The sequence below is a fragment of the Phoenix dactylifera genome, unplaced genomic scaffold, assembly GCF_009389715.1.
Source record: "Phoenix dactylifera cultivar Barhee BC4 unplaced genomic scaffold, palm_55x_up_171113_PBpolish2nd_filt_p 000731F, whole genome shotgun sequence".
Taxonomy (NCBI): Eukaryota; Viridiplantae; Streptophyta; class Magnoliopsida; order Arecales; family Arecaceae; genus Phoenix; species Phoenix dactylifera.
The window spans coordinates 121140-145713 of NW_024068107.1; the positions used below are offsets into that span (position 1 = coordinate 121140).

General features: G+C 34.3%; 1 protein-coding gene across 1 annotated transcript in view; it reads right to left on the reverse strand.

Annotated features, from left to right (window-relative positions):
- Positions 1–2718: 2718 nt before the first annotated feature.
- Positions 2719–24574, reverse strand: part of LOC103707670 (mitochondrial import receptor subunit TOM40-1-like) — a 28058-nt gene continuing 6202 nt past the window's right edge. Inside the window, exons 6-11 of the mRNA XM_008792241.3 lie at positions 23159–23224; positions 18803–18904; positions 8163–8231; positions 7982–8065; positions 3521–3616; positions 2719–3264 (exon numbers count right to left, since the gene is read on the reverse strand). Of these exons, the coding sequence (XP_008790463.1) occupies positions 3208–3264; positions 3521–3616; positions 7982–8065; positions 8163–8231; positions 18803–18904; positions 23159–23224 (474 nt within the window). The 3' untranslated portion in view covers positions 2719–3207. The remainder of the gene's footprint in view (positions 3265–3520; positions 3617–7981; positions 8066–8162; positions 8232–18802; positions 18905–23158; positions 23225–24574) is intronic.

Below are 24574 nucleotides of genomic sequence, written 5' to 3' on the forward strand. Positions count from 1 at the left end.
GTACATGGACCATAAATAGCCAACAAATAGATTGAGAAAAGAATGTTATTATCTAAATCGTTCGTTCAAAAGCATTGTTGGAAATTTGGCAATATTATCGTATAATATTACCTCCAACCAAATATAGTAATCTTTTTCTAATAATATTTTTCAAAGTAATTTTTTTACCAACCAAATATGGTAAAATTTGTTTTCCTCCACAATCATTTTTTCATATAAATAATTTCTAAAAATCGTCAAATTACCCCATAACATGATATATCCCAACCAAACAAACCCTTAACACTATCTCAGCTTTGCAACCAAGTGGCTTGTGGGGTTGATGCATACCTAGGCTCCATTACATAAACAGGGAATGTTGATTATAGTTAAATTGCATTTTGAAAGGTGAACCTTGGAAAGGGCAATAATAGATTGTTGATTATAGACATTAAGGCCCTGTTTGGGGAAGCTATTGGCAGTAAAGCTTTTGAAAGTAGAGCTGTTAGAAGTAGAACTTTCTGAAGTAAAACTTTTATAAAAAATTGTTTGCTGTTTGGTAAACAAACTGAGAAAGTACTTATATATGACAAAATTATCATAAAGGACATTGTATAGTATTATACAATAGAGCAAAATAAAATATGATATATATTAATATATAAATATATGATATAGTATAATATTACTGTAATGTAATAAAATATTATTATAATATAGTAATATAACATCGTATACTATAGCATAATAATTTAATATAATATTAAATTATTTAATATAACATATCAATGTATTATGATATAATGTAATATAATATTTTATTTATAGTATAATATAATAAAAAAGGTAAAAAATTATTATAATTATTAGCGTACATTAATTTTTCATAATATAACATAATATTAAATTATTTAACATAATATTTAATGTATTATGATACATTGGCTTTTGTGCAACGTCGAAAGGGTTCTGATGTAGTGGGATCGTTCGGATTGTTACAATCTCTAGCAGATGGTTTGAAATTGATTTTAAAAGAACCTATTTCACCAAGTAGTGTTAATTTCTCCCTTTTTAGAATAGCTCCAGTGGCGAAGGTGCATTTTGCAGGATGGCTTTGATTGATTTCCACCCTTGAATCTTAGATTAAATACGATAAAATTCTAATCCAACATTGTCGTAGATAATGGTATTAGGATTCTCAAGATAGCTTCCATATTAGGTGGTACGTATTCGAAGATCATTTTCGAATCCTTTTACTTCAGATTATGAACACCCAATCGGATTTGTCAAGAACGAGCTGACAACTACAGGGAAGCGCCTCTTAGGAGCCCAAAAGAATTTCTAATTTTTGAAGGAAATGTGCGGGTACTCCTCTTGAGAGTCCGTCAAAGCCTATTGTGAAGTTGGAGCGCATTGTCACAATAACGGCGATAACCTGCACCTCTCAGACGTAATGAAGTCTGCAAACTTTGTGGCACCCCCTCTGAGTTTTGAGTAGGCAGAACCATTCTGTTTTGGTTCTTCTCTACATTCGCCTCCCCCTCTGTTTTCGAAAGAATACGAAATAGGGTGAGTCATAAAAAAACCTTGTAATATAATATTATATTTATAGTATAATATAATAATAAAGGTATAAAATATTATAATTATTAGTGTAAATTAATTTTTCATAATATAACATAATATTAAATTATTTAATACGACATATAAATGCATTATGATATAATAATATTATATTATATTTATAGTATAATACAATAATAAAAGTATAAAATAATAATAGGAAACAAAAATACCTTTTCTTGCACGGAAGAAAATTTGATCCACAGCTAGTGTTCTTTATTAGGGCTCCACCAAATTTTTAGGTTATAAAGAGACAAAGTATGTAATTGTTATATTTTATTATAGATATTTTGGCCCAAAAAAACTTTCCGATAAAGCTCAAAACAGATTTTTCGAAAAGATCTAAAATAAAGTTTCTTCCAAAAAGTTGTTTTTAGCTTTTTTTGGAAAACTAAAACAGCTTTCCGAAAAGCATTTTTGGAGGGCCAGAAAGTACTTTTTGGCTCTCCAAAAGCTCCTCCAAACAAGGCCTAAATTGTTTCAATAAGAACCAATTCAACACTTGTTACTTTGTACTTCTGTACCATATTTAAAACAAAACATGAGTCCAGTGTTCTTGGCACTAAGATGCAGACAGGAGAGGGTTGCCTCTTATTTTATTTTATTTGTGATAAGGGTGAAGCTTTTTTATTTTTTGTCTTCAGATCAACTGGAGTAGACAAGGAACACACTGAGACAACTAGGGAGTGAATTCTTTATCAAAATGTCTGCTCAAAAATAGAATTTTTTAATCGACTGACAGACAGACTTCTTTTAAAAATGTAGGTCTTCACCTGTTCTTGATCGAATTTATCAACTTCCTTCTGGTGACGCATATTTGAAAAGAACTTGATTACAGTTCTAAGCAATGCAAGTTTGATTGCTTTAATCTCAAGTTGGTGATCAAGAAAAAATAAAATTTTGATAGTTAGAGATTGGCACGATTGACTTGATCTAGAATATGTCATTAGAATTTTAGATCATGACCACGATACCTGTCAGCCGTTGATATTTTAGACAATCCAGGACAGCAATATCTGCACCATGACGATATCGTCAAATTATCCAGATTCCATCTTAAAAATTCAATTATGGATTTAAATTACATGTGAATTGGTCATGACAGAGCCATATCAGTGGTAAGAATTATTTTATATCTGCACTGAGAAACACCATCTGTATTCAATCAATAAGAGAGATAGCTACACAACTGCTAATAAGTGAATAATCTACAGAAGCCTGTGCCAGAAAGAGCTTTCTGATTAACAGACAAAACTTCTGCAAAATTAGAATTATCTAAATGAAAGACCAGAATAACTAATCATTGATCAACCCTGTTATAGAGCTTGTTCCATCAGCGATGAACATGGAATCATGGCCTGAGAATGCCATGAATGTCAAATGGCCACCAAATGCTGGATCCAAATGTTTGAAATCAACTGATAAAATTGCAAAAATGATGGTTTCTTTCTTTCCATAAAACCTTCAACATAATAAACTTGCCAGGAAGAACTTGAAGAACCGTTTAGAATTGGCGGCCCCGGCAGGCCATGAAAACAAGGCCCAGCCAACAAAACCAGTGACCAGAAAATCATTAATTCTTGTGAAGAGATGTTACAAGAAGCTTTACTCTCCTACAGTCATACCAAACCCAAATTTGTAGTCTTTCTTCCGATGATCAATCTGCAACATGCCCATCAGATGGATAAGAGATTAAGAGCAAACAAATGCCAGAGGATTTAATATTACCAAGATTGGGATCGATGCCAAAATTTGTTTATAAGTATTTCAAGGTGAACAAAAAGATATATACTTAGTTCACCTTTTTCACTTGACTGTGTGAAAAAATTAAAAAAAATATATATTAAACTGGACAAGTACAATGGAGATAATAAAACTGAAGTTGTAGGAAGGCATCGAGTAACTATGCCATGCTCACCTCTGCAGAAAGAATAAAATTGACGCCCATATTAAGTCGCTCCTCAAGATAAGCAGCCACACAACCAGTGGAATCAATTTTCCCCCTTAAACGACACTGTAACAAAATTCCATGCAGATAAATGGAAAAAAAATATTAAATTAACATTTATGAGTTCAATAATTTTAGCCATTTTGCCATTTACCCCCGAATTTACTGACGAGATATCAAAAATTTGAAGTTGCTATATATCTAAATCATGTCATCTTGATGCAGTAGCAAAAATGGGCATGACTCGCATGTTGCAAGTATCTTTAATATGTTTGCTACAAGTAGCCAAAGCACGAGTAGTTAGGTGACAAAGTACTAATAAGAGACATGTATTTTGCATGTCTTATTTGCACTAAGTTCTAGCATAAATTTGGAAGTTTTACGTACATTTTAAACGAAGTCCCAGTGAATATGACCTGCAAATAAAAGCAACTAATGCCAAGGTAAGGCATTTCACCAAGTCACTTATCATGGCCTCAAATCCTTTTCCATAAAAATAATCTGAATTTGTGACTTGAGACGAATTTGTAAAAGTGATGGTCATCGTTCAGTCCAGCAACAACTCCCTTGGCAAGCATTGGACATTTAAAAGAAAAAAATATATCTGTTAAAAGAGGACGTATCCTGTAATCTTCCCCTCCCAACTTCCCCTTGACCAAACTAATAGTTATTCAAAAAATAAATGTTTGGTGGGAGTCCAAGATGAAAATACTAGCAGCAGTTAACAATAGATAGAGTTGCTTATGCAAAAGAAAGGAAGGAGGTCGCAATTGATTTCCATATACTTGATTGTCCAAGTCAGAGATTGGGCAATGAAGTAACAGCATCTGGATGGAGCGAAACATTATTATGAAATTTAGCCATCAAGATAAAGAAATAATTATCTTCCATATGATAATTGAAGTCAAGCTTAGGAAAGAGATGTTTTTCTATAGAGAAATGTTGGAGTCTAAATTGGAAATTGAAATAACCATGACTGTGGAGTAATATGTGCCTTATTGCATGTCTGAGGGTCTTCGATAAGGAAGCATAAATTGAAAAATTAATGTTTTAAGTGTATTGAGGTGAAGGATCAATAAAACAAACATGTCATTCAGTAGAAAGGAAATGTCATGGATTTGTTAAATTTTATGAACAAATCTTAAATCAACCAACAATTCTTTGCCTTAGGAAATCAAAATTCTTATAGCCTAGTTTGTCCCTTGCTATATATACACGAGTGCCTCAACAAGGGCAACAAGGCTGTGTAATGCCAAATAAGACCCAAAGATGTCTGATAGAGCCCACAATGCCACTTATTCTTTGATATAGAATGAATACCAAATGTTGGACAGATCAATTTACTAAGTTGGAATATGTTTTAATCCCACACATTAAATAAGCATGAAATACATGGGCCTAGGATGTATGTGCAGAACAACAAAATTAACACGCCAAAGATTGCCAGAAGTATGAAACTTATCAGATGAATAAAAACTGAATAAACATACTAGAGACTAAAAAGATATGCAAGAAAGCGATAGCATTGTCTCAATTTTTAGATTTGAAAAATTACAAAATTATGCATTAATACAATTAACAATCATAAGGATGGTAATCTGCTGGTCGGATCAGGTTCGGGTATGGTTGAAATCATTTACAAGGCCCATAGGTCCTGAGCCGAAGCTGACCCGATCTGCTAGTGGGTCAGGAATTCTCTATCCAAACACAACCTGCACCCAGCCTGCTGACCTGTCTCCTTAGTCCAATCTCATCTAATTTTGGGCTTCATATTGTCCAAGTAGGGTATTGTTTTCATAGTTTGGGACTAAATCAGGACATAACAGAGTTGATGAAATAACAATATAGATCACAAATATGTAAACAAATATTGCATTCCAATCCAAGTTTTAAAACAAGCTAGCATGATCATTGACCCAATAGCTCGCACTCACCACATAAATCCACCACTTAAAGATTATATCCACACACACAAACATACATACATAAATACATATAAACATGCATGCATGCATGCATGCATATATTAACAAATAATATAATATGTACCCACTGAGTTGACTGGTTTCAGCGGCCCTGGCTCAAACAGGTTAGGATTAGCTAACCCATACCCAATCGGCAAACCCAACAGGACAGGTCAGGTAAACAGGGACTAGTGATAAAAATAAGCAGAGAGCATTAGATAAAAATAAGGCTCCAGATGGGTTGTACTGACCTAACCCTGTCCAGACCCTATTACACTCGATCAATCTATTTTTGGAGACTTGTAGATAGGATCAGGGTTCAAAACTTGGGCTTAGTTTGTAAATCAATCAGGTATGGATTTTCTATTTTATGACCAGATCAGAACCAACCCAACCCAGATAATATCCTGGTCTAATTTGGGTCAACAAAAAAAAAAAAGCTCACCTGATCTGGATCCGATTCAGCCCACCCCGAAAACCAGAATTATAGAAATCCCCTTTTTCACCTGCAATGTCTTTTCAGTTCTTCAAATGAACCTTATTGTTCTTTGTTCATCTAAACAACCCTATCTCCTGCCACCTACCTTCATTTAATTATAATTAAACATTCATCATTTGTTTTGGTGGATTCTTATTTACAATACTCTCAAACACATTAACACTATTTTGTTTAAAAAAAATATAGTTTGTAAACTTGCACCATAAGAATGCCACTTTCTTGGATCAAATAAAAAAGTTTTTTGAAAGGAAGTTCATGTTTAACTTGGTGTTTTAGTTTTGTTTTAAAAAGGTTAATGATTTTTAGTTGTACATAATAGACAAATGTTTGCTCAAACTATAGACCGATTTATCTAACTCCCGACCTAAACCCAAATATTTTTGGTTGGGTCGGGTCATACTTGACACCAAACGGACCTGAATGACTCATTGGGTCAAAATCTTTTCCATGAACCCGACCCGACATGATCGACCAATGGGATTGGATCAAGGTCTAAAATCAAAGACCCAAACATGAAACAGAATTGGGTCCAGGTGAAGCATGCCCTGGACCAACCCGACCCATTTGCAACCCTAGATAAAAAGGATACAAGAAGCATGGAAATGGAAGGCAGTTCTCAACATCTATAAAAGAAGAATAATCCTCAACAAACTTAGGATAAAGTACAGACAAATTGCAATTTCATAGTTAAAAAAATAAAAGTCATATTTCTTATCAAATCCAGCCAAAAACCAAGGAACAAAATATTGAATAATGAAATCAGGAATTTGTTGAAAAATCCTAAGCAATTCATGACCTATGCAAGAATATTACCTTATTGGAGCATTTTGACTAGTTGTTTTCTTCTTGCAGTGATGATCAAAAAATTTATTATCAAAAATATGTTGCATTAAGAACAAAGTCTAAAAATGTCAATTCTTGTCACAACACATCTGCTGTCAAAAGTGTGCTTAAAATACAATGGGGAACGATTTTAGCAGGAATAGGCATATTTGTTACATAGAGATGCATGTTAGAGGTATACACATTCAGGCATCAATTGTCACTAGAACGTATAGGCTATAAGAAATGCTCCAAGAAGGAAAGCCTAGTCAAAACAAGAAAGGGTGGAACAAATTTGTAACCTCTTGTAGCAATAAAGATATGACTGTTAATAGCTAAACAGGGAGCTGTTAATAGCTTAAAAACCTCATAAGGGAAAAGGTCTTAGTTGAAGGCAGAAATAATCAGGATCTTTTAGTTCATTCTTGTGAATCTTTTATGTCCATCGAGGATTCACCATGTCTTCCAGATTCATATTGAAAATCAATAGCACATTTGAAGTATCTGCATACATGCGACTCTGAATCCAGATCTTTCAAGAAGACGTGGAAGAAAAGCATTTTAAGTTACAGTGAACAAAATTGTTTTACAGGCAAAATCTGCTAATTCGCACTTTTTAGAGAATATAGAGTAAAGATAAATAGCAGCTGGTTTCAACCAGAAATGACACAAATAATTAATAGGTAAACATTTTCAAATAGAAATAGAACCATTAAATAAATCATTTGGATATATGTTAATATCCCATATTTCAGATAGAACTGGAGACATTCTCTACAAGTCAAGATGTTGGAGTATTACAGCAATGGATATCTCCAAGACTGGACAAGATCAGGATAAAAACCAGCATAAGGAATGCAATGATGCATATCCAATAGAAACAAAATGACAAAGGGCTGAAGAAATTTAATTATGCCGATATGGAGACTGCGGATTTCAAATAGGACCAAAACTAGAAAAGTGTAAAAACAAAATCATGAAAAATAGATTATCTACTAACTCAGAAAGTACAGGAATAACTTCATTCTATGATTTTTGAACTATAATAGCCACATATCAAGCAAATTTGTCTAGGCAGCTAACATGATAAGTAAAAGAATGGAATGATTAAGGGAAGGGTGCAAATTTAAGCAAACAAGATGTTACCTGTCTAAGGATGTAATCATAACCAAAACTTGAAGTTACATCTCTTGTCATATGATTGTACATGAAATCAGATGCAAGGGAAACCTGCCAGACAGAGGTTCAGTAAATACAAGCTTATATAGTAAAAAACTAAAAACACGAGCATGAGATAAGGTTTTCCTCTGACTATCAGAAATATGACCTTCTCAGAAACCTTTTGAACATAGCTCAGTGCGACTATACCGGTGCTTGCAACTTGCCCTGTTGCAACCTGCACCAGATTGAATTAATATCCATCATAACATGAACCAATCAATCACTCTCCAACAGCACGACCAAAAATTTTTAAGATACAAATTTGCAATGTATAACAATTTAACTGCAATTCTGAAATTTCGATACCATTTAGCCCGATTATAAAAGTGTAAGAACAAGCAGATAGTGATATTATCAACAGAGGGATTTTTTATGCTTTTTTTTTCGGGGGAGGGGGGAGGGGGAGCAAAATATGCAGTGTGGCATATTTTGCCACACTATAATGATAGAAACCTCTAGGTGATGTCTTGGTGCGAACTGCAAAATATGCAGTGTGGAAGTCAAACAAGAAATTCACACCATTCATTACTTTTCCAACTTTTGAAAGCCTACTTGCACCAAATTTTAGTTACTTTGGAGCCTTTGGATACTTCCAGACCATGAACATATTGTGTCGAATGACATGTTAGAGAAAAATGTCCTCATGTCAATTTCTTATTTAAATTTCAAGGCATGACTTTGTTAAGTATTACCTGAATCCTTTATTTTACCTCTTTGATGGTAGTCCTACATTATTAACCATCTGGCAGTGAACTGAGCCTACTTGTCTTTTCAGACGTGCCCATGACCCTTCTTGCTCTCCATTTTGCCTAGCAAGATGGCTTCTTTACTTCTGTCTATTTTTTATTAGTCTAAAAAATTCTTTAGAATGGATATCTCATCTTATGAAACTTCTAGTATCTGCGCTCTCATCAAGGATCCACCTGATCCTCTCCAAGCCCACATACTTGGCGACCTTCAATCAACTTCCCTCACAATCAATGATATATCATGTTTGGGTATGGTTATCCATTCATTCATCCCAGTTACATTGAAACATTGAGCATAAACAATATATGATTCCCTTGTTTTCATATCTACATAGCTCCAACACTAACAGGAACTATACAACATGCATTAATCTTTTGCACATTGATTGTCTTTAGACTTTTACAATCGTGAGATCTTTAACATAACTGCAGTTACCACTAATCATGAGTAGCCTCTTGCAGTGACCTTTCTTGCATCTGGCATGGCCTACATGCGACATGCAGATTTCTGGTGGCTTCACCTTATTGCTTTACATCACAACCAGCTCATGGTTAATTTGTCAACTTCATAATAATAAAATTGGTTAACACAAGCAGCCAACCTCATCATCTTGCAAATCTAAATTGATGAATTAGTATGAACTGCAAACTTGCTCGAGGCATTCTTCAAAAGAAGAAGCACACATTCAACAACATTTCTGGGTCACCTTCATCATAGTATAAAATTTCCAATATTACAAAATTATCCTACATGATGCTTCTAAGTTAGCAGGTTGCACACCTACCTTGTCACAATTATGATATGTTAGCTGTTTTTCGTCATCAATCACCTTGACACTTCTTTGTATTTGCGACCTCTCACAATGGCTCATTTATCCTTAGACATCATTTTACACATACACATAGATACGAGCATATGTATGTGTGTGTATGTATGTATGAATATCAATTATGCCTCAATTTGATATAGTATCCATTGCAGCACTTGCCCCTAGGACAACACAAAAGCATCCTAAAGTTTTTTACGAACTAGTGAAGTTTTTAGAAGCAGGAGGGAATACTTTATTCGTTGCAATTATTATTCAGCATCAAGCTCGTATTCTAAAGACGCCTTTCACATGTTTCTGCTTAGAAACTAAATAAAGTTGGGTCTACCAAGTGTAACAGCTAACAAGTCATTATAAATTATATCTCAGAGTCATTCTAGAGCCAAAAACAATAAGAAGGATTGAAAAATAAAGGAAAAAAATCATGAGGCATGTCCTTCTTTAATTTCCATGCACCACCATCAGTATCACCTTAATCTCTCTCCAATCCCATATCTACACACACCATGATTGAAAGTGATCTAAATATTAATCATCTCTAAGTAACGCTACTGATCTAGATATTAATTCCATGCCCATTCTCTAAATCCCATCCCAAGAGTATTGACCTAAACCCACACAAGTATGTTACAGGTATGGGGTTGGGTATCGGAGACTTAAAGCATTATCCTAGATACAAGTCCCATGAGTATTGAATCCTAAACATATTGCAAGCCAATCTCTTCCTTTTATGTCCCATCCTTTCTCACTTTGAGAGTCCCCATGCAGATTGGATTGTATTGGAAAGAATTACCATCGAGATCATGATTCTTCTCCCCCAATTTCCTGGTTTCACATCCCACCATACTCACCCTTAAAGAAATGTTCCCATACAAATGCCAAAATATTTCTCACATATCCTAGATTTGCATGCACACCATAATTTAGAAACAATCTAAATAGTAATACTCTCTAAATCAGTCATTCTCCCAGATAATGTGTGCAGAATTTTAAACTCATCTTAAATCAATCTTTTCCCCTCACACCCCGCCCCTTCTCACTTAGGGAATTCACATGCAAATTGGTTTGGATTGGGAAGAAATACTGCAATAATAAATGTGGACAGCTTTTTTTATGAGCCTAGAAGGACAACTCCAATGAGCCTTTGTGAATATTTGAATTTCAACCACATCACTACTTTGAATAGAAGCCTGATGGGTCCTCCTCTATCTTCAAAAAAAAAAAAAAAAAAAAAAATCCTTTTCACTTCAGGTTTGAACAAGAAAGGAGTCGCTTCTTCCCTTGATTTCAACCATTCCAACTCATTTTCCAGTTGTGTAGCTTCCCTTTGGTGTTTCTAGAAGACTAGTTGCCTCATATCCTAAGCTAATATCTTCGATAAGTTTTCTCAAAATTATGTTTGGACCAAGGAGTTCAGACAGTATCGGCACGTTCCAACGGTATTCGCATGTTCCAATTGTACCAGCATGTTCCAACCGTATTGGCACTTTCCGATGCTACCAACATGTTCCGATGGTACCAGCATATTTTGACGGCACCATATCATTCCAGGAAGAAAATGGTACGCAAGATGAGCGTGGACACCTATTATCTCCCAAAATTGGGATGGACAAGGACACATTTTTTATTCTCTACTTCTATATTCTTGTTAATGACTATTTTAGTCCATCCTAACGGTTCCATATGGTCCCAGTCCCCTATCAGAAGAAAACTGAGAAGGGGCCAAAAAACAAGATTTACACAATTGGTTTACTACAATACATTGAAATTAAACCCTAAGAACAATGTTTATGGAATACATACTTCATATATACATATCATGCATTGTATATACTTCATTTGATTTATCGGTTATCTCTCTATTCGTATTTATTTTATATAGGCATTTCTGATCATTTAAGAATATGTATTTCTGGCATACGGGGAAGGCGCGGGACTCCACTTCCCGAGACTAAGCAACTATGATTATGCCTAGAATTTAACGAATGAAATTTGCCTAGTCTAATTCATCAACTATGATACTATAAAGAATTTTATTTTAAATGTAATGCACATATACATGCATATGACTTACATTTTTCTACTAGACCGCCCTTTCTATAGACAATAAACTATACCTTTGTTTTTATAGTGTATGTATGCATACATAGGCAGGTATCAATAACAATGTCATATTACAATTACCATTCATTTTTTCTGTTATAATGGCTCAAAATACATCAGATATTTCTTATAAGAAAGAGAGAAGCTCAAACTAAATGGTTGTTAATAGGATAACATGCAACATATTAATTGCGAGACACTGAAAGGGGTACGTCAGTCACGGGATTGTGAATTGTTATGACAAGCATGCGGCCATAATACACCAGATGACGAAGTCCATCTGACTTAGGGTCTGTAATGATAGCTTGATAGATGTGAAGTGGTGTGGTGTTAGATTTGGAGTCTTTCGATGGATCACAGTTTGGCTTGGACTCGTGGAATCTTTCCCTCTTGAGACCTCATCGTTTGCTCCATCTTTGGACCACGCAAACTTTGGCATACCCATTTATTCAAGAGATACTACTAGCATTCAAACACGGACTTGATATTTACCTCTAGCTATATATTAACTATTACTCAAATAAAGTTTGATATTCTTGGGAGCACAAGAATATCTATGGAGTTTCACGATCAACTGAAGGAAGAATTTGTGTTTGATTCTTCGGAAGAGGATTAAATAGTAAGAGAGAACAATTTTGAGCTGGCATTGCTTCACCAATGTATAATCAACTCAGAAGTGATCCATCCATAAAGGAACTTCAATGATTGAGTTTTGCAAGTTACTTAGATGGGTCTTGATATCTTTGGCTAGGATGGCATGATCTAGTGTTGAGGAAGGTGGGACATAATCTTTATATGGTGCCCTGAATTGAAAGTTCAATCTCAGGTGAGCACTTGATAACTTAGCATGGGATCAGTCTTAATAAGGTGACTTTGGTGATATGGCACAGACCACGAACGATGCTACAATAACACAGAAATTTCTAGAAAAAAGTTAGATAGCCAAGCTGTAACTATATCCTGATGCATATCATGCTGACAGCCTGGATTGGGTGAAGTATTGGTTCTTGGCAAAAGAAACAATAAAAAGGCTACACATCAGTTCTGTAACAAGCCATAGTTGATTTGGTGGCATGGTCCTCAAGTACTTATTGGCCAAGCAAGCATCCCCATGTTAAGGGGCCAGCCTTGATGAGATGATAAGCTACAGGCTTTATAGAGCTGAGTAGGACAACAAATGGATTAGGTTAACCAATAACCAAACCCCATAAGGTCTAAGTCCAGCTTGATCTTTCAGATTCGCAAATTCTAGATCTAAAATAAAATTCATTTGGAGAAAAAAGAAATCATCTCCAAAGTAGCTATTCAAGAGTCCAAAGACCTCACAGACCTTTTGTCCCTCCTATGACCTAATCTGCAGACTGACAAACAGATCTAGAAATGGCCTACTTGTGGAATTTTTTTAGTTAATTCCTTCTATAGATTTCTCAATAGGGGAGGCATCATATGTCCTCTGACACCACTTCTATGAAAATCTTGGGCCCTTTGAAAACACCATGAAAAGGTTTCTGCATGGGTGGGAGATGGGTTATTGTTTAAACCGGTATGACTTTATGAGTTTGATTCTTGGCATTCACAACTTTTACATTTGTTTTTTTAGTTCTGGTATCCGCCTGGACCAACTGAGGCTGTTAGGTGGTGGGTTAGGCAAGTCAACCCAATCAACCTGGCCAGCTGATAGATGCTGGATCAAACATGAAATTTTCATTCCACAGGTTCTGCATAGAAAATACTAAATTTTTTATGTGGTTAGACCTAAAAGGCTCAATATAAGGGAAATGCATAAAATGAAAGGTTGGATTCATATCTTCTGCCTATGTTACCTAGACACTCTTATCCAGCTCCAAAAACCTAAGCCACATACATATTTGTCGAATACGTATCAAACACTTAGATACTTATGAAGTTCTGTGATTGCCACTTTTAAAGATTACAAAAAAGTCGAACCCTTCCAAAATGAGTTTGACCCTCCATTTCAAGGTTACAAGTATTTTTTTTCTCATTTTAGTGATCGACCAAGGATATAGATATTGAAATAACTTTAGAAGATGTCATTTTTCTTCCAATCTTAGTTGATTGGGAAGTTTAAATGAGAAACATGCATATTAAAAGACCTTAACAACTAATGTTTTATTTTTGATATTTAAATAAAGAAGATTAAAGAAAAAAATAGTTAAAATTATAATTTATCTTACATATCCTCGTATATCCTTTTTCCTTCTTGCTGAGTCAAGACACTTGGATCTCCATTCAAATCTGACTCTCCTATCTGTGTAAATGCAACACTATCTTTTGCTATCCTCTATGCTCTTTGGCTCTAGATTCCATTGATCACCTATGTCTTCTCTCAAATGCTATCTGGAGATTGACAAGATCCATGTGGAAGACTGACCGGTAGAATTTACACTTTCAAAGCTTTTTGGTAATGGGCACCTGGCAATTGCTCCATCAAACCTTTGCTTCCGCTTGGCACCTGCTAGTGACTACATCTTGAACTATCTAAAAGGATAGAAAATAATAAAATTATTCTAAAAGTATCAATAGATAGCATCTTCGAGATAAAGGAAGCATTATCTCTACTCCTTTCTTGGAATCCTATAATCCATCCTAGAGCTCTCCAATCTTACTCCAAACTTGTATCTCTGCTTCTTTCTTCTACACCTATATTTATGCCTATTTAATCCTCCTTTTCTCAGCCTACTTAGCTGAGCACTTATATACTCTGTTTTACCATCATTCTCTGGTGGAGTGAGTGGAGCTTCCTCCCTCAAAAAAAAACAATCATTTTGGAAAATTAGAGTGGGCTGGGTCATATTTCTTTTTGCCCAATTTAACCATGCTCAATCCAACTTATTCCACAATCCAATAAATTTGAAATCACTAACTCCTTTATTACTCGTCTCTGGTTAGTAGGTCGGGCAGTGAAACTATTTATTTGTAGGTGGAAACTGAATTAACTTTAAATTATAAAATTGCAGACAACACTTGTGGTAACATTCCATGCCAATACCCTTTTTTTAGTTCTCCCTCCTTATTATTTGTTCAATTACTAATTTTACTTCTCAAAATAGAATGAATAGTCTACTTCTTTTTTAATCTTGCATTGGATCAATCTAGACTTTACACAATCATGGACCCAAATGCATTTGGTTGGGTTTGGATTATTACTGAAACCCACCCAATGACTTGGTGGGTCTCAAATATTTCCAATATAACTAACTAAACTTCATGAACTAATAATAGGAATGTAAATAAGTTGAGGTTGAGCAAAGTAGGCCAATCTCAAGCACACTTGTTTCATAATCAATTCAAGCTTAAGTCAGCTCATTTAATTTCAAGTTGAATTTGAGCTGCTTGAGGACAACCCAAGGACCTGCTTTGATGTATATGTCTAGGGTTCGAATGCTGGTGCTAGAATCTCCAGTTCTCCACTATAAAAGAAAAAGAGAAGTAAAAGCAAAGAATGGTGTTTCCACGCAGAAAAGGTAACAAAAATTCCATCTTCTATATCTTTTAGAATGGATTTGAGTTAATGTTTAATACATCAAGTCAAATTGATGATCATACCAGGTGCTTGACATTTTGCCCCTACCAGATATCACATGCAGAATGCAGGTAACATATGTTGCTGTGCTTATTTGATCTATCTACTATAATGACCAGCTAAGAGATAAATTAATGTTCTATCTTAAAGAATTCTATTTGGGAGTTGTCAAGCTTTATAAGTTTTACATAAAATTTGTTGATAGTTTAAAATTCATTCTCTTCTATGCACTACCTTGGTTACAAATCTTTTCTTATATCTAATTTAATATTACACATTTTTTAAGAAAATCAAATTTACATCCTTACTGAAGCTTGGACAAATATTTCATTATATCCCAATTTCATTCATAGGATTTGATTTTCACAGATTACAAGTTATAATGCATAGGATTTGAGATATTTTAACTAAAACCTAAATTCTTAAAGTATCTGAAAATAATTAATCATAATTAACTATATGTGTTGTTTCACCTAGAATTTGGGTTCAAAAGTATCCCTTTTTCTTATAGTCCATATATATTAACATATCTTTTTTAGTAGTTTTTGGAGTCCATTCTTCTCTAGAAGTCTAGTATGCTTAAAATATTTTAAAATCTAATTAGAATTATTTTTGGAATTGAGAAATTAGGAAATTAAGCACTTTTGTATAGTTTAAGGATAAAAGGTCAAGTACTATTTCTCTAAGGTGGTGTTTGGTAACCCAAATAGGATCACTAAGGTGATCTTAGATCACTGGTGACCCTTATAGCGGGGTAATCTGATCCATGATGATCTAATATCACCGTCTTTGGTATGCTTTGTTCCAGTGATTAAAGATTCTCGGGTATCCACAAATAACCTATTTAGTATTCCATGAGAATCCAAGATTACTATCCATATAATGCCAAAACTATTCCTGATATATTCCATTAAAATATATTTTTAATTATATAACAATATATTATAATAAATTATTAGTATATTCATTAATATTTAATTATTAATATATTCCATAAAAGTATATTTATTAATCATATAATAATATATTAATTGTTATTATAAAATTAATATTGCTATTTATACTTATAATATATTGTTATTTTAATACTAATATTTGTTTGATTAGAAAAATAAGAAAAATAGAAGTGATATATTAAATAATTTAATAATATCAATATAACGTAGAATAATATATTTCTATTACAATTTAAAATATAATTGAATAATAATATGGCAATAATATGATTAATAATATATTGGAATATACTATATATCATATAATATACGTAATATCAATATAATATATAATTAATATAATAAATATATTAATTGTATATTGACATATCAATTTTTCATGCTAGACTAAGGAGGATTTTTACTCCTAAATTTCAGCTCACGATCACTGTCTTAGGTGATCTTGGATGTCCATTCTCAAGGACAAGGCTGAATCGGACTGAACCATTCGGTGGAAAATCGGGTCAGTTTGGCCATTAGAGTCAGCTCGGACTCTGAACCGGCCGGAAAAGATCTGAACCGACCTGTGTCGGCCTGGAACAAACCAGAACTAGCCGGTTCCATTCGAACTCGATACAAAGAGATCATGCCAAAATTTTCGATTTATGCTTAATCTTATTATATGTTATAGATCTATGGATGATCTAAATGATGACATTAATATTTTTAATTTTTGCATTATATATAATTTTTAAAAATTTAAAAATATTTTTAGATTAAAAAATAATATATATAAATAAAAATTTTTAAAAAATTGTAAAATCAGAAGCATATTTAGGGGCATACAAGCTACTCTTCAGTAAAATTTAATATTCATTTATTCAAGTTTTGATGTGATCATGCGCACAGTAGCCTAGGCCTAAATTTGAAAAAAAATAAAAAAATGTAGCCTTTAATGCATGTCCACGGACCTAGAAAACTATATGTAGCATTCATTGTTGGATTCTACATAGATTTAAACTGAAATTAATTTTTTAAAATATTAATATTTAAAAATTATTTTTAAAATTTGAAAATATATAAATAATACCAAAATTTATGAAAAATTAGTAGTGCGTATCACATAATACAGAAGTAATTTCTGAAGTAAAAAATATATTTTTCTGAATTTATGATATTTAAACATATTTTTAAATTTAAAAATTATTAAAAATATATAAAAATAAAAAATAAAAATTAGTATTAAATATAAAATAAATCAGATGTATTATTCGACGTAATTTCTTATAACCCGAAACGCATTTCTTATAGAATGAGCATACAAGATTACAACGCCGCTTGGTTAGAGGGATGGGTTGATGTGCTTTTTGACTATATTGATTCGGATATCTACGAGCGGCATCAACACTCAACAAAATTTTAGATATCGGTATATATGTTGTACTTTAAAAATATGTAATTAATTGTATTATTTTATATTTTTCATCTTACTAATTGATTTGAGGATATTTCATATTGTTTCTTGTAGCATACATCTCGCTAATTATTTTATGATTGGTATTATTTTAAAATAATAAGATACATTATTTAGGTTAAACCGGGATCATAGAAACATAAAAAAATATAAAAAAGACATAAAAAAAATTAGAAAGTATCAAATTAGACTTAAAATCATTGAAAAAGTTCAAAAAGATTGATTACCAATCAAATCAACTTAAAAGACTCCACAAAAAAAGGGAAGTGCTGGTATAGAACTGGCATGCCCTATCTATCGACTTGTCCGCTGACTGGTACGGGTATCGGTTCGGTGGACCTTGCTCAACGATGAGTTTCTTATCACAACGTTGGGTGGTGATTTGATGAGTGGGGATGATTTGGGATCACTACTACATAAGATCATAATAATGCAATTAAATACGGTGATCTCATCACCTCCACTCACATCATCATTGATCTTAGGGTCACCACCCCAGACCAAACACCCCCTAAATGTATTGGTTGATTAGTAAACACTTGTTGCCAGTTTACCTTTCATCCAAAGCATCATTTTTCTTTCTTATCAACCCAACATAAATGGCAAATAAGTAAATGGAACACTCATAAAAAATCAGCATACTCAAACTATAGCATATCAATGAACCCCTCTTATGGAATTGCTAAAGAAAAAGGTGGAGTACAAATGGGAAGAGGTCCATCAACAAGCCTTTGCGAAAATCAAGGAGACCTTAGTGAAGGCCCCAGTGATGATGGCTCTAATAGCAGGTAAGGAACTTAAGCTATATCTTGCTCTAAATGATAGACACTTTTGAAATCCATAATTATTAAATTACCACAAATGGAAACTAAAAGGTTTAATTCAACTTCAAAACAATCTACACAAAGCTATACACTAAAAGCCACCAGAATTGCAATACTGTAGAAACACCATTAGTTCCTTGCACCAGATACTATGAATTTAATGGCTTTCCTCGTAAAGTTATGCTGGTGAAATATATGGGCTACATAAAAGAATAATAAAAATGCGAAAAATGCAAACCACATAATAAGACATCGACAAGAGGGAAAATGAAAAGAAAAGCAAAACTTACCATCTTATCTGTGTTATATCGAGCTGCAAAACCAATACCGGACTTCCTTTGATGACCAAGCCAAAATACTTCACTACCCAAGGATAAATGTGGTGAAACACTCTGCAGAAAAAACAGAAAAAGAAATGGGTTACAATGCAAGATAATTGTAACCCATAAGTAAAATAAAGAGGAACTAAGATTTCTCTTTTATAATTACTTTTTGTGATAGTAGAGTCTTAAGACCAGACAAGCATAACATGAGTAACATCTCGATGAATAAAAATGGTGAAATTTCTGTGCATAGCATAGCTTAATCAGACACTCACTGAGGTTATTGCACCTGCTAAGTCTGGAATTTTGAGAATTCTATTGGGATGAACAAAAGTAGCCACTTATATGATCAGACCAGTAACCCATAGATTACATTCTAGTTTTAACTTTTAAATCAGAAACTAAATCAATGGGAAGGCAACTACAGCTTAAGCATTCAATGAAAAAAGGCACAAGCCGTCCAAACCAGACAGATCGATACTTCAATATACAAGTAAATGGATATCCAAATAATTACATTACTTCTATGCACACTGATGACAGTTAATTTTTATGGCTTTTAACACCCAAGTTTCATTGGAATATGTGGATGGATATTTCACTTGAAAATTTAATACAGGAAAAATTAAGAAACTAAGACAAATGATGTTTTGATAAGCCATATCAGCTATGTTAAGCATTCTTTGATACAATATGTGCATATCCAAGTAGTTCTTGTACGTATCAACAAATATAATATCATGTGCTTCCACTTGTCCTCAGAATTTACCCCAAAAAATTAATCTTAAATGAAATAATGTTTATCCCCCTGATCACATAATCTTCTCGATTACTAGATAAATATTTTGATTTTCATAGATTTTTTAATCAAATGTTCCCTAACTGTTCCAAGAAAACAAAACCTTTTAATTTCTGGAAGATTTTTCAAGTATTTAATGGATTACTGCAAAATATCTTTAAGTACCTTATTAACCCTTTTTTTTTAAGTTCTGCTCTTCAATCTGTGTATTTTGTATGTTCATACTATTTCCATAACATCTCCTGTACATTGGAACTCCAAAATTCTCCTACATGTTTTCCAATTTTAGTTTACAAATTTTGTCCCAGATACACAAATGCTGATATTTAATTCATTATCTATAATAAAATCTCATTCATTTTATTGTTGCTTCACTAGAATCACTACTCTTTTACTAGCCAATCAAACAATGGTTTGAACAGAAAACCATGAAAATGTAGGTTAATGTAAGAGGGTTTGGAGACTGAAAAGCACCCTCACATATCATGAATTCTTGGTTTTTTTCTCCTGTTAAAGCAGAAATTTTGCTAGGACTCTGTAACTTCCTTAATCTTTAAATCCTAAGGCAGCAATTATAGTAGTTTAATGAATATCAACTTGTATAAACATCTGAAATTTCATAAAAAAGTTATAGTATTTTCTTGAGTGCATCATGAATAGTGGTTCTCACATGGAAGGATTTGAACCAAGGTCCGCAAAATATCAGGTGCTGCACCAATATGTTACCGGTTTGATACGATACGGTCAACATGGCAAGGTACACACCCTGAACCAAGGTAGCTCTTGAGCCCTTTCTCACTTTTATCATGGTACTGCCCAAAATTTAGTGGTACGGATCAGTACGATACAATACACACCCTGGTTTCTAGCAATATCATGCAATACAAGATGATTCTATTTGGTTCGGACCATTATGGATCAGTTCGACTCACATACCGAAACGAACCTCAGTAATGTACTGGTGCCTTACCAGTATAGTACAATCCTATTGGTATGTATTGATACAGCAAATCTTGTTATGCATTAGAACACGACAAATCGAAAAAAGAAAAACAAATAACAAGCATCTGCAAGAAACCACCTTAAAAAAAAGTATGAACTCTCCCATAAATGAAATAAGATTGAAATCTATTGAAGGCAAGTTACAAGTATATTTAGAATACTACATCCAAGGTTTAGATACAAAATTCATCATATCGCCCCGAACCACCCAACTAGAGGTGTACCGAATCGTAACAAAGGGGCATCGGGATGGTTCCCCACCTTAGATTTGAATAATCATGCAAATTGTACCGAACTGGGCCAATTTGGAGTAGTACCTTCGAGCTCCGCCTCGCCCCGCCCCACCCCCCTCGCTTCAATAATAGAAGAGGGAGGTTGAGAAGGCCTCCCATGCCTTCTTAGCCCCTCTCTCTTTTATTTTTTTGAAAGGCTTGAAAAAGAGGAAAAAAACACCATATTTTGCAAGATTTGAGCCAGATCCAAGCACAACTCGGGTAATGAGCCTCTCCCCCTCCTCATTTTTTTTTTTTTGTTTAGAGGCTGAAAATCGGCAATAAAATGGGAAAATAGAGGGAAGTCCTATCAATTTTTTTTTTGATTTTGGCATGATTTTACAATATATTATAGATCTATGCTACTCTCTATCAAAATTTGGTGTCAATTTATTTAAGTTTGGGCATGATCATGTATATCGTGACATAGGCCCAAATTTGAATATATTTGAAAAATAAGTGGTGTTTTGTGCATGCCCACGGGCTGAGAAAAATATATGTAGCATCCTTAGTAGAGTGCTACACCGATCCGAAGTACAACTATCCACTTCAAAATAACTTCATGCATGATGAAGAGGACCCGATGAGTGGTTAGCTTGAGGACCGACAGTAGGAGCTAGAGCTGGATGAGCCAAGATCGCCTCCTTGACCAATTAGTTTCGCAACCAGAGAAGCTAGGATGGATGTGGAGTAATGAGTAGAACAACATTCCACGCTCACATCCAGACGATCAGCCATAGGGTCAGGAAGGAGCCAATCATCGCACGACTCCATGTCGGAGGCATCCTCCCAATGATTTGATTGAGAGATGCTAAGGAGAGACCACCATAGTACCCAATCTAGTCAGGGTAGAGAGCTCAGTCGATCCTCCCAGAAGAGTCAGAGCAAGAAGGTCGTTATTCAGACTAGCAAGAAAAGCAAAGGAAAAGCAATTGCACCTTCTATGAAGAGACTAAATCCATTCACTTTGATCTGGAGACCAACAAGCCATCTGATAACCGATTGCCCGAATCACGCAATACCAGGGATGATAGTTCATTCCATGATGCATCTGGTGGCCAGGGATATAGCGGGCACGGGGTAGCGTAGTTTATAATTCATAGCTCTAGGATGGTTTTCGATTCACTGATGAATTCCAGTTTATTCATGCCATACAGAATCGAAACCATAGTGCATAACCTGATAGAGCCCCCGAGGACACCATTGCATATAGGAAACGGGCTCCTCATGATCGTTCCGAAGGTGATGCTGCTGCTACAAATGATATTGCACGTGGAGTAGGATCCTAGGGCGTATTTGGTTCCTGGTCGCACATTGGATCCTATTCCACACTGACACCAATGACCCATATTCACATGGATTGTCTGAGGCGTCATTCTCAAGTGGTTACTATCCTTCGTAGCTTCAGCCATCTTTCAAGTCGAATTTTGCTATTGGCATGGCCAGCCTAGTCTCAAAGTCAAACAGACAACTCCTAGGTAACTATCCAGTGGACCATGGAAGGATCATGAGGAGTTGGTGTGAAGCTCCTCTGGAATACTATTATGATTCCGATGTCTATGAGTCACATCAAAACTCCACCATTAGATATTGGTATGCATTTTATGCTTTAAATACATTAAAATTAATTTAATTTGTTGTATTATATGTGTTTACTTAAAATACGTTGGTTAGTCCACTCCAATTTCATTTCAAGATAAAAGAATAACAAAACAAGGTTAAAACCACAAATTGGACAAGAATCCCAATAAAGTTTTTAAGTACAAATCAAAAAGAATTAAGAAAATAAAAAATTGAAAAAACAAAAAAAAAATGGTGTACCAAACAATTAACTGGTACACCAAGGCATACTGAGTGTCGATACGATACCAAACTGGTATTGTACCGTATCGGTGGCCTACCAATACAGATCTTGATATCGGTTCAATAAACCTTGCTAAGATATACATCTTTAATAAAAGGTAAAATCAATACAAAATAAAAGAAATAAATTAATATATGTAGCACTAATATTACTATTTCTAAATCTTCCTCGGACAATTTCTCCTTCCATACACTAAAAGATAATGAAGAATGCAACCTCAATTGGTCAGCAACATAATCAAATAAGGAGCCGAATGGGACTCCAATAACATTGAAAAGTGGAGAAATGTTTCATACCAACAAAATAAGGTGCTCAACCAATCAGCAATAAAGATGATGATGATGATGAAATATCAAGATATGCTGCATTGCATGGTACATCATTACCTGGATATAATTGGCCCCATAGAAGGCATTGTTTCCAACTTGAAACTGAGACCTGTAATCCTTTCCCTGTACCAACAGGAGAATATAATTTGTATTAACGGTAGAAAATAGTCCATAGCAGCATGACAGACTGTAAAAAAACAGAATAGGTACATTCAGAATTAGAAGTCTCCACTAACTTTCAAGTCATGTACTGTTTTACCAGAGTTTCAAAAATAAATAAAGAATAATGTCATAAAAAAATAGATGCCCAACGAAATGAGAATAGTAGACTTGTAAGATGAGGTATAGCCAATTATACTGTTTATAGGCCTTGTATTTCATAGCATTACATACAACTAAATACACTTTCCAGACACCGAGTACAGAGAATTAAAATTGATATTAATGTCAGCTAACATGTTTCACTGATCATGAATATAAAGAATTTGGATCAGAATGACATGGTTGAATTATGCTCATGTATATCATGGGAATAGAGACTAAGTTCCTAACTACAAGAACCACATAAGACAAATGGACTCAGTCCCCTGGGTACAAGTTGCTGAGAGAACATTTGTGACTGGATGATCAGCAAAGTAGCAAACGGGAATAGCAAGTTGATAACAGAAATTGAGTTTTGTGTATTAAAAATTACTGGTGCAATACTTGTAACCGAAAAGTATCCAATACATATTGGATATTGACACGCCTTCATGTATGGCCTAATCTCAGATACTTCCCATAAGTATCCATTATTTAGAAACGAAGGCATGAAATGCAAGAAAGATATAACTCAGATGTCAGAGACTTCTTAAACATCTTTCGAGTTGTCTTGAGCTGTCAGGTACCAGGCTATGTGTTGAGGTTGTAAAGCAGGTTCAACACCCAACCTGTTAAGGAAAACAAACGACCTTGGGCATTTATAATTAAGCGTGCCCTAACTAGAGGGGAGGAAGGGAGGGAGGGAGGGAGGGAGAGGGGGGGAGAGAGGGAGGGAAAGAGACTATAGTAGGAGAGTGAACAAGACCTAAAATGTAGAATGTTTGGTAAACTAAAAAGCCTGATATTCAAAAAAATAAAATTATATGGTAGATTATTTACTATTATACCTCTGTCGCATGCATATCTTATTTCTTTCGAGGTTGTCCACATCAGAGTTATGTACAATATTTGATATCCATATTCATGCTCCACAATACATAAGTTATCTTGGCATCATATTCTACAAGGAGCAAAAGCCGTAACTCCAGAGGTAAGCACTAATATATGTATAAGGATAGCTGTGATCAATGGTTCTCAAGCATAGGTAGATGCAGATCTGATACTGCAGAAAAAAATATTAAACTAAACAGAGACAATATGTAACAGTTTTAATCAACTGAGCATACTTTGAAGTGGGGACTGCATGGAGGATACGGCTAGGACCTAAAAATG